The 12244-nt window shown below is 41.6% G+C and overlaps 1 protein-coding gene across 1 annotated transcript in view; it reads right to left on the bottom strand.

Annotated features, from left to right (window-relative positions):
- The window catches only part of TLL1 (tolloid like 1), a 390413-nt gene that overhangs the window by 188030 nt on the left and 190139 nt on the right, over positions 1 to 12244 (bottom strand). The window contains exon 6 of the mRNA XM_086962398.1: positions 5230 to 5408. Within this exon, the coding sequence (XP_086818524.1) occupies positions 5230 to 5408 (179 nt within the window). The remainder of the gene's footprint in view (positions 1 to 5229; positions 5409 to 12244) is intronic.

The raw sequence follows: 12244 nt of genomic DNA, 5'->3' as shown, positions 1-12244 counted from the left end.
TCGACACCTTGTCAGATCAAGCAGCAGAGCTCATCGCTCTGACACAAGCATGTATTCAAGCCAAGAATAAGAAAGTCAATATATATACTGATTCACGTTATGCATTCGGGGTCGTTCATGACTTTGGAGTCCTCTGGCGAGAGAGAGGTTACTTAACTTCTCACGGTGCCAACATCCAACACGGTCCCCTCATTCAAGCTCTGTTAGATGCAATACATCTACCCACTGAAATCTCTATCATGAAATGTAAGGCACATACAAAAGTTACCGATACCATCTCCCAGGGTAACGACCTGGCAGACCGAACAGCAAAACAAACTGCTCAAAACCGAACTCATGTAACTAACCAGACACGAATAGTAGTACCGACACACTGTATGTCAGTCAGGGATCCCGCACGTGATGTAATTGACATACAAACACATGCCACGCCAGATGAAATTAAGAAGTGGACTGAATTAGGAGGGATCCAAACAGACCAGGGATGGATGACGAAGGGAAAATCTACATGGTTTCTCCCCGACTCTATGGTTCAGGTTATCATTAACACGATACATAGTCCTGCACACCTAGGAGAGAAAGCAATGCTCGACAGCATTCAACACATATGGTTCAATAATAACTTACGAGCAGCAGCCAAGCAGAAAGTGCGTACTTGCATGATTTATGGTCAGTTTAATCCAGGTAAAAGCATCCCCGTAGAGAAAGGTGGATTTCAGCCTCCCGAACATCCTTTTGAAGTCCTCCAGATGGATTATATCCAGATGGAACGATGTCGAGGATTCAAATATGTCCTCGTAGTCGTATGTGCTCTTTCCCGATGGACAGAAGCATACCCAGTCCCAGATTATACTGCTCCGACCACTGCCAAGCAGCTGGTTCATGAATTCTTCCCACGGTATGGTTTGCCCCGTATCGTGTACTCAGATAACGGTCAGCCATTCTCATCCGAGCTTGTGAAACACATTACACTCCTGTTAGGCTATCAGTGGAAGTTCCACTGTGTCCGGCATCCCGAGGCAGCAGGTCTCGTGGAGCGCCATAATCAGACTCTAAAAATCCGACTTTCCAAGATCTGTAGAGAGAAGGGTGTGGACTGGATAGTTGCTTTGCCGGTTGCCCTCTTCTATATGAGGATGGTGGCCCATTCTCGAACTGGGCTATCCCCGTATGAAGTGGTCTTTGGCAGGCCACCGAATATGTGGGGGACGCCTATTCCACGTAAAATTACAGATGTTGACTGTATTATGCTGACAGATTACCTTGCCTCCTTGATGTCTGCACTACAATCTTGTCGTTCACAGGTAGCTGCAGCCTTTCCCGACAACACCGAGGTGAAGCCCCACGAGGTGGTCCCGGGGGACTTTGTCTTCGTGCGCAACTTCGATCGGAGAAGTCCGTTGGAGCCCCGCTGGCAAACCCCGAAATTGGTTCTGCTAACAACCAGGACAGCGATAAAAGTAGAGGGCAGGAAAGGGTGGCTGCATTCCAGCCACGTCAAGAAATTCCACGGACTTCCTTCGGACTTGGACTCTAAGCCCTGCCCTCCTACACAAACTGATTCAAAACTCCCTTTGGTTGAGAAAACTGCCTCTGAAGAATATAGACTGAAATTACGATCTAGCAAGTCAGACAGTTTAATTGTTTAAGTCCTCCCCTAGGTGAATCGGTTAAATTAGTTTCTGACATGTATCCCCTAGATCGAGATAGAGAGAGAGATAGACAAAGACAACAAAAGAAGCGTGCATATTGTAAATCACTTCGTAGTCACTGTATAGTGACGCTATTAATTATGTTTTCCTTAAGCCTCCTGATTATTGCTGCTGGTATCTTGCTGCACATCTACTACCCTATTTTCAGGCATGCACAATCTGCTTATAACGTCACTGCTGAACATTCTTTTAGTGAATTACCCCCCCATGAATTGTCTTATAGACTTGCGCTGCGCAACAACACTTTCATTAGTATGTTACATCACTCCCATCAGACTAATAACGCTACCAATTGTTGGATATGTGGCCGACTCCCTCCCTACCAGAAATACAAGGGAGTTCTGCCCCTCTTTCCGTACCCTTTCACTCACAATGGTTCATGTGGCGCATGGTTTAAATTGATTAATTCCCTAGATCCTGATATCGCTGTATATGAAGGAAGCTGGGTTTGGGGAAACCTGAACTTAGTCTTGCTTAAAGCCTGCTACCCGGACAAGGAGGGACTTCCCGTTGGGACTGAAACAGATTTAGAAAATGAAGTGTATGGGTTAGGGAATTACACCGTTAATTTCATGATTCTAACTATTGAATCTGAAGCTGCACCAGTCTTACCAGCTATGTCAGTATTACCAGTCACAGGCGAATTATGTGTCCGGAAAAATGGTTCAGTACATCTAGGTCATAGCAAATGCACTACTGTGGTCGAATTCAGTGACCAAGGCAAATCTACATTTAGAGCTTCACGTCATTCCTATTTTGTTTGCGGCCATACCGCATATATACGCTTACCTCTAGACTGGGATGGTACCTGTTACATTGCATTCCTTTTGCCACCTGTTTTCCTAGCCCCTCCTGATTATCATAGAAATACCAATCTAGTAAACCATCGACTCCGAAGAGATCTCCCGCTTGTCGATTACACTGAAACGGCATGGGAGCAATATACAGATTTCAATAAAGGTTTCTTCCCCTATCTAGGTGCTGTTTTTAATAGTAAACTGATACGCAGACTAACCAGAACTCTCGAAGCAGTAGTGACTGAGACTACTTCAGCTCTAGGTAACCTAACGGAGGAGCAGTCCGCCATGCGGGTTGTTGTTCTTCAGAATCGTCTTGTTATTGACGTCATCTTGGCAGACAGGGGTGGTGCTTGTAAGGTCATCGGGTCAAGTTGCTGTGTTTTCATTCCAGAAAACGCGCCAACTGTATATAAAGCTATCACACGTCTTCATAAAATTGCAAGTTTGATACACCAGAATCCAGGCACCTGGACTTGGTCCGGTTGGTTTTGGACAACGTTGACTGCTTGGGGATGGAAGATCCTATCCTTCCTAGGCATTGCCCTTCTCATAGTATTCAGTTGCTGCCTGTGTCTACAATGTGGACCGGCGATTTGCGGCCTGTGTGCCACATCATGCATTCCGCATTCAAATTCTCATTCAAAACGCGAAAAGAAGAAAGAAGAACAAATGATGTTACGTGAACAGATTGATCGATTCATGAGGATCGATATATCATGAAGGGTCCGTAGGGAACAAGGAGGGAATGAGGAAATATAGATTTTTGGTCAAGAAATGTTCCCTAACGTGTACCCCACCGTCTCCATGTACTAGCTTGAAGTGCATGTAATTTCCCTCCTGTGCCAGCTATGAAGACGCAAATACATTTGCGTCCATCTTTAACATGTCCTCTTTCAGATCCGCCATGAACGGATTGAATATACAGTCTCTATATATGCTATGCCAATGTCTTTTTGTGGTATACTATACACGTTTTTCAGCTCTGGCGAAGTAGGCCCTGATTCTACCATCGAGCCTCTTTTTCCTGCCTTCTGACTCTGAGGGCCTCGGCCCAGGCTCCCTCTGTACCAGTGACCCCTGCCTTACTTCTTGCGCGGCTCACGGCGCTTGGCTCAGCCTACTGCCTGCCAAGATTGTATTCAACCTTCGAATTATCTGTTCCACTCCTCGAAAATACATTCCTGTCTCGTCGTTCAAGTAAACATCCTCCCAGCTGCAGGAGCAATGGGCCCGGTTTTTCTGTCTCCGTGCAAGTAATTCATAGACTCCGTTGCCATGGTAGGCCCATGCCCCCTCACCTCTCATGCAGACACGCAGACGCGTAGACACAAGACGCTTATACACGCATTCACAACCAGTATAGAATAGCCTCCGTTCGAGAGACCTTTCCCTTCCAGATACTACAGTTCCTTAAACATAAGATATCAGATACGATTTGGGATTAGGTTGATCTGACATCCCAGACTTATGTCTGCACTTGTAGAGCTAAATGTCAAGTCCCCTTCACCCTCCAGTTACACGTCAGTCGCACGTCATGCTGCTGCGCGCGCATCTCTGCCATGTAATTCTGCTGACACTGTAGGATTCTCTTATGGATCCACCTACGTGTGACCTCATGGTAAATGACGTTTCTCGTACACGCCTTCATGCACGCCTATTGCAACGCCTTTTTCCTGCTACGTATGAGCATTTTATCTCTCTTCTCAGCTGTTACGCCTTCTGCATATGTTTTTACTGTAAATGCATTGACTATATATATGAATAACTGTCAATAAAATGTTGTCTGTCAGCCCCTTCCCGAACCTGTGTGGTGACGGAATGGTATGCCACCTTGGCTCGAGCCAAATACCCAATTCCTTTTTAAGGAATAAAACCCTTTTGAGTAAACCTCAATATCACGGATTTTGCCTCTTATTTATCTGAGTTATTCGTATTGACTTTACCGTATAAATTAAGCATGGGTAATTAGATTTTACCACAGAGTGACAAATAACCCATCCGCTGTATTACAAATAATGGATTTGGAATATGGTGGACGGGATATCCATCCCGTTTGTGATGGAGTTAACTATCTGCCAAACTCTAAATCAGGTCCCTGGTCTCTCAATTGTCTTAGTTCCACCGATTCTCCATCTATTTAAAAAGGTCTGTGCTTGTCCTCCATAGGCATCTATGCTTATCTGTGTGTCTTCAAAATGTGCACCGTTTCGCTTTTACGGAAAGTCACTCGTTGGATGAATAGGAAAATAATATGACTGTAAAAGGCAGAAAGACATCTAAAACCAACAACAGGGCCAATAGTTAATTATTAACTAATGGAAAACCTGACTTAGCATTAACATTTGATTTGAAAGTAAGTGGTAAAGAAGCTAAATAAACACCTGTAGCATGATGTGGCGGCTAGCATTTAAGAATGCATAGTGAAGCGAGCCTTATTCATGTGAATTTTAGAAACGTAAATAGTGCCCGTCTTTTTGGTGTTACTTCTGCTGAATGGGCTAATTGAGAGAAATTTTGAAGCATGAAATAATGAAAGCATTTGTTAAACGCTGTGTTCTATGATGAATTCAATTCAGATTTGCAGTAATTTCGAATTTTAATCATAAATTCACTAAACGTTTATCTAAAAGTATTTCTAGGAATCATGATATCACAAATATAACCACTTCTCTGAAAAATAAAGGAAAATGTTGAGGCAACTTATCAAAGAGTCTCACCTGGCTGGATGTTTTCTCTAATTATGGTCACATGGTCATCTCTGTCTGGTCTTGTGTGTTCATGCCAGAAGCCAATGACATGGCCCAACTCATGTACAACGATTCCAAATTTGTCACAGTTTTTACCAATAGATATAGCCTGGGGACCATTTCCTCTTCGTCCCACATAGGAACAGCACCTGTGATTTTATTAACATGGAATGTAAATGATTAGAAACCCTTCTCGAAAATAAATATATCCGTAAAGGGAACTGTCTGTTATACTCAATTAAAACTAAAACCAAGATTTTCTGGAGCAAGATATTTCATATTCAATTTTGTGAAATGTTGGTTTGCAAAGTACAATGTAACAGTAGCTCTGTTAAAAACAAAAGTTATTGTTTAAATACGTCCTGCTACAAAATAATTTAACAAGCAGGTGATCTCACAGTGCTCTGATTTCGAGCATACAAGTGGCGGAAGAGGCACTAACAGAAGACAGTTATTCACTTGTTGCACACGAGTGTAACTTTTTATGTATTATTACCCTCTAAACTACCGTCCCTACAGGCAGAATCTTGGAACTCTTTGATCAAATGTAACAAATACAGTGTTGTCACATGTGGTCCCACACTCCCTAGCCATGTCCTACTTTTACTCCAAAAAGCAAATTCGCAATTGGCAGACATTGTGTTCAATGGGATCTATTACTCATTTGATAAAATTATTTCTAGAAGATCCAATACTTGCTTTTCTCTCCAGTTGAGCAGTCAGTATTTGAAAACACTGCCAAACAAAATAGAATTGAAAACTGAGGAGCTCGTCAAAATTCGCTGGACAATGAATTGTTGCTGACAGTGAAATTCTGGACATACTTCCACCCTACATTTGAGCACATTTTCTAGTGTGGAAAGAAAAGACCATGTACAAGTTTGGGTATTACAATAGGTTCATTTTTCATAACTGTCACAATAAGCATGGCTTTTTACATCACAGAATGAAGTCTGATATAAACAGGGAAATGTTAACCTCACAAAACACAATTCAAAATGCAATCTAAAAGCACATGAGAACAATAGAAAGGATGCCAACTAAGGCCTTCTTCAAGCTCCATTTGGGCAAAAAGCTATTGAATATCTTGTCAAATGAGGCTTATGAAGTTCCCTCTGCACAGGAGTCTCATAACTTCAGAAAAACAACGTACAGTCTAGGAAAGTTTTTGTTGACTATTCATTTTAAACGTTAAGAACAGATACCTCATATTTTTATTTGATTTAAGAAAGAGCCTATTCTGAAAAATACCCAAAATAAAAGACCAATTCTATGCACTTGCCACACCATGGTAACAAGATACGACTAATAATCAACATAATCAAATGAAAAGGATGCTCGTCTTTGGTAACCTGAAGATATATTTCCATTGTCCCAACACAATTACATAAAAAATGTTTTTTATCATTTTTGTGGACGCCCGATTTAAAGTGCCAAGCAATTTCAAATGATGGAGTGTGTCCCCTTAAAAGAAAACCCATCTAGGTCGTAAGTAAAAGCAAGTGGGAGGACCTCCTAAATGTATAATTGATGTAAAGATATATATTTAAATATATCTGTACTTAGCACCATGACAAATATTTCAGGGTATGTACAGTGGTGCCCATAAGCTAGCATAGGAATGTTCATAGGTATAGATGACACCACTGCACTTGTGTTCAAAAAGCATCATACTCCGTTGGCTTTCATGTTGTTACATTCTAGAAAGTCGACATTATACTTTATTAAAATAACTTTAGGGTTATGAGAAATAGTCAGTTGTTCTATATAATGAAAAAACATACTCGATTATAAAGTTACTGTACGCCTTCAGCCACCACAACCAAGTTGTCTGCATTTGAATTTAAAATAATGCATACCCTAAATAGATGTATACAGTCAACTAACCACATGAGCCAATGAGCTTTTAAGCACTAGAAATATGGAGTAAGGCACCAGAGAGTCCAGGGTCCCAGAATCTGGAATTCCCTGAAGTTGAGCTCATGGGCTGCGTTTCCCACGTGTTATGCAGAAAACAAACTATTCTTTCAAATTGGCCTTAAACTCCTGACCCACAATGTAGAGTCAAATACTTGATTGGAGTCATCACTTGGCCTGGTTTGGGCTTTATGTACCCATTAATTAACTAGTTGCTCATAACTGCTTTTGATATTTTCAGCACTCGGAAGTAACCAGAATGTGACCCAGAGTACTTTATAAACATACAAAGAGCACGAATCAAGAGAGCATCTGCAAATCAGCGCAAAAGAGTTGTGGATGGACGTATTATAGAAATTATAAAAAAGAATATTTCTAAAGCACGCACTCACTTTTAAAATGATTTAGTTGAGGTAATGATATTATGAGAAAATAATTCATTTGAATTATTTTTCTTCAGATGTTGGCCTCTTTTGGCCCCGTATCAAGGGGATCTCTCTTCCTGTGCCTTTGGGAAAAATCTTTTAACACTTTCTCCAGTTACAGGAGCTACTTTCTAATACTTAAAAGGGAGAGCATTAGTGCAGACTTGTCAAGAGCGCCATCCCAAATCACTTCAGGGGACAGCTGAAACGGAATGTGAATAATCAATATGTCTTTAATTATTTCATAAATGTGCATGGCTTCCAGCAAGTCAATATGCAATAGGATTAAGTGTTTTCCAAAACCGCACCCTAAAGGAGATGCACGTGGATAACTTGTGTATATTTTATGTAAACGCTCTATGCAAGCTGTACATGTTATAAAGTGAAACACACAAAGATCATTCTGAAGTAGCATTTAAGTATCGGGCAGTTTTCAAAATGATCTGTGTTACACAATTTGGTAAGCTGACAAAATCAATGTTAAGGTATGATGAAGAAGAGAGACATGTATGATGTAACCAGGAAGTAGATGGAAAAAACAGATAAAGAAGTTAGTTTTAAGATTCTGCCTCAATATGTAAAGGTAATCCATAGACGGGGTTCAAGAGATCTGTTCATAGCTTTGGTCGTAAGAAAACAGAACAAAATCCAGAATGGGCGCAAGGAGAAGGAATTCCAGCAAGAAAGAAAGTAAAGTGTGTCAGAACTAAGATTTATAAGCAGGGCGTTTGGAATGAGATGTTGAAAGAATGGCCAAGTGGGGATGACATTTAAATATTAAACCTGGAAAATTAAAACAATATTGGGTAAACATGTAGAGCCATTAATAGATAAGGACACCATGCGAATCACAGGTTGCACGAAAATACAATAGCAGCATGTCGGTTGAGCAGAACTGGAGTCAACATAGGGCCTGATTACGATGGGGGTGACCCCACCACCGGCAGCCTGTGAATGTCGGGGTCACCGCCATCTTAAGGTTATTCTCTGCCCGGCAGATAATGATGGTGGGCTGTGTGCTGGCGGATGAAAACCCCGTCCGCCACAGGTCCGACACAGGCAATCGTTACGATTGCCTGTCGGACCCGGCCAGATTACCTAGAAAGGTGGCGGTGCCTAGGAGGCACTGTCCGCCACATTAGTATGCTGAATCCCCGCCAGCCTGTGTATGGCGGTTCAAACGCCATTCAAAGGCTGGCGGAGATTGCCTTTGGGGGCCCATTGCGGGCCCCCCTTGTGCAGGGGCACTTTCGTTTTGCACTTGCACCTACATTTCCCTGCACCAGGTGGCAGGCACCGCGTGGTGCCATCCACGTAATGCAGGGAAATGCACAACATGCATTTTTATCATTGAGGTAGGTGCTGCAGCCAGAAGCAGCCGCCGCAATGGTAAACATGCACAATGCGACCGCCCCAGTGGCAGTCGCATTGTAATTACATGTCGGGACTGCCGCCATATAGGCGGTCGGTCCCAATTCCCGGGACGATGACAGACGGACTTAAGTCCGTCCTTCATCGTAATCACCCCCTAAGTTATGAAAGTTCCTATCTTCATTGGTGAATTAGTGAACAGTGAAAGCAGTAAGTAAATCCACTGTTAGTGATCTGTTCACCAACGGAATTGAGGAAGTAGGAATGTAATGCAAATTCATAACCTTCCTTAATATAATGGCACATTTCTGAATTTACACCACATTTCAATTTGTCTCGTCCAAGCAATTTGGGTAAAACCAAATTTTCTGTAACATTTCAGCTCTAAATATGAATAGATGGATTTTTTCCTATGGTTTCTGTTTTTAAGATATCATCGTATTGTTTTGTCTTTCTTCTTATCACACATCCAGTTTTTTATAAATCTTCTGTAACTTATGCTTTCTGTATGAAGCTGTCACAGTGTCTTAGCACTTTATGCCCTGTAAATTCAGTGAAATATCTTTAGTTGTAATTGGTTTAACCCCTTGCGTGCGGGGCGTATTTTCCGCCTGTGCTGACTCCGCCTTGCGCGGGCGGAGTCATGACGGAACGGTTCCGTCATCAGCACAGCTCACCCGTAGCTGATGACGGAACCGTTCTGTCATCAGCACGCAAGGGGTTAATTCTCATCAAGGTGTAACAGTTTGATTGGTGATGTTATTAGCAACAGCATTGGTTCGTTTTACCATTCCAAGGAGGAACTATATGTTCTAAGCCAATCCATCAAGGCGATAAATTGTAAGAATCTGTGATCCATACATTATGGGTTTAAGGAGCTAAATTAAATAATATCTCTTATGAGATGTGCAACAGAATTCAAATATTTGAATACAGTCAATATTCAGATTCTGCTAATTGTCTCAGAATGTCTATTTTATCCATTCGGGAAGACGTACTTCTGTTTTAGAAAATCGATTACTATAATGTATGGTCCAATTCCTGTATTTTAGGTCTTTCCCTTCTGTCTATTTTCCCCTTATTTGCTTATATTTCGTCTTTCCTTCTCTTTTTGGCTTTCCCCTTTCATCTTCTCCTTAGTTCTGTCATTAGTCTTACCTCTGATTCATCTTTCACATTTGACCATTCTAACTTCTGGCTTAACTCCTTTCCCCTTCTCTTATTGTTCAGGTTCTGTCATCATTTGTCTTCGGTCTCTTACTTATATCTTCTACCTTTCCGCTTCTCAGATATCCTCTAAACTTCTAACAATTTACGCTTCAACCCATCACCCATTCTAAGCTTGTCTTTTAACTTCTCTTATGATCTCAACTTGTTTTCATTCAATACTATTGGTAGCAGCAGCTTTCATCAGCTACATTCACACTTCTATAGTTTTCTAATTATTTCCTCATTTCACATCTCTTATATACTTTCTCACCCTTCCTCTCAGTTTCCCTCCTCCCTACTTACTCATTCATGAGCTTCTTGGACACACTGCATCCCCACCTTCTTTACGTCAATATTCAGATAACTACTTCATGCCTCAATATTACCTCAAAGTATCCAAAACAGTGATGGGTGGAACTCTTAAATTCAGTTGATGTAGCTTGTTTACAGTAACACAGCGAGTTTGTAGCACATGTCTGGGCACATCCATCACACTTACGGCATCACACTGAAGAATGCAAGGTGATAGGTGGAATCCTGGAATTAATCTTAGCCACTGTTACTTACTCTGGCCACATTCAAGTCCATCATTATTTTGCACACCATGCCACTTCAGTTTAGACCCAGACATATGCAAATCAGACCGGGCCCTGCTACAATAGGAACAGTTAAGCCAGAACTTCCAGGTCCTCCCTGAACCAGTACACAAGCAACCCATCACAGGTTTCACCCTGATTGGGGATCTTCAGTCAGGTATAGATCAGCCGTGGCCGGTAGTGGGAGTACCTGCCGGGCGGTGACGTGGGGAGGGGCAGAGTGGGGGGTAGTAATGTATGGATTACGGACCTTCACAGGTAAGTAAACATATAAATAAATAAAACGAATTTCGTTGCACGCACTGCATCGCATTCGGTAATGCAGTGCGCGCACCGAAATTCATTTTATTTATTTATATGTTTACTTACCTGTTCATGTCCGTAATCCATACATTACTACCCCCCACCCTGCCCCTCCCCTCCCCACATCACTCCCACTACCGGCCGCACCTGGTATAGATTAGTTCTAGTGGCACAATAAACAGGATAAACACGTACGGGCATGCCTGTCACACTTAGGGCATCACACTGAGGTAGACAAAAAAAGTAATCTCAGTCATTGGTTAATAATCTGGTCACATCATAAACAATGGACTGGGATTAATTCAAACATTCCACCCATCACTTTTTAGTTGACTCCAAATTACCCAAAGCCATTACAAGTGACATCAAAAAGTGATTGAACAAACATGATGTAGCCTTCTGCAAAAAACATTTTACAAGTGAAAGAACAATATTCATAAATATCTGGAAACTCACAAAAGTAACAAAAATATTAAGTCTAACATTTTTGAAACATTTACATTATATTTATAGATGCTTTCATATTTCTTTAGTTCATTTGACCTTCATTTAGTGAAATGAGATAGTCCAACCTTCTATCCTGATGCAGTGGTTTATAGCGATCGGACATATTAGCAATACTGACCCTACTAACTGGTGTTCACCATGTTTCTACTACACAAACAAAGTCAGGCTTTTCTCTAAGTAAACAACCTGATAACTCATGGCAAAGATTTACTGCAGATCTGGTATTGAGGATGCAGCAGTCTGCCTGGCAAAATTACTCCGTATGGGTAAAATAGTATGGTGATGAGGGAGAGACTTCTGTAGATCTAGGTGCAGAATGTCCAAAAAGAACAATGAAGACATTTCTGCTATTGTAATTACAATGCAAGGGGAAATGTTTTGTACTGAACATGGACTTCATCATGATAATAAAGATTTTATGCGATAGATGACCAAGTAGGTAAGATTCAGCAGGCACAGGCAACACTCTGTTGTAAAAGGCATACTATGCCTCATTTACTGTCATCCTATCAAGTCTCCCTCCAGCCCTGCATAACTGTAAGGCTGATGAAACATAAAAATAGGGAAAGGAGGTAAAATCACTGACTACATTCAATGAATTAAAAATGCCCGAGCCAACTAGCAATGAGGCTTGCGACGGTTGAGGGTAATGTAGTC

Source organism: Lissotriton vulgaris, chromosome 3_1 (assembly GCF_964263255.1).
Source record: "Lissotriton vulgaris chromosome 3_1, aLisVul1.2, whole genome shotgun sequence".
Taxonomy (NCBI): Eukaryota; Metazoa; Chordata; class Amphibia; order Caudata; family Salamandridae; genus Lissotriton; species Lissotriton vulgaris.
Note: the sequence above shows the minus strand (reverse complement) of the source record. Positions and strands in the feature narration are given on the sequence as shown.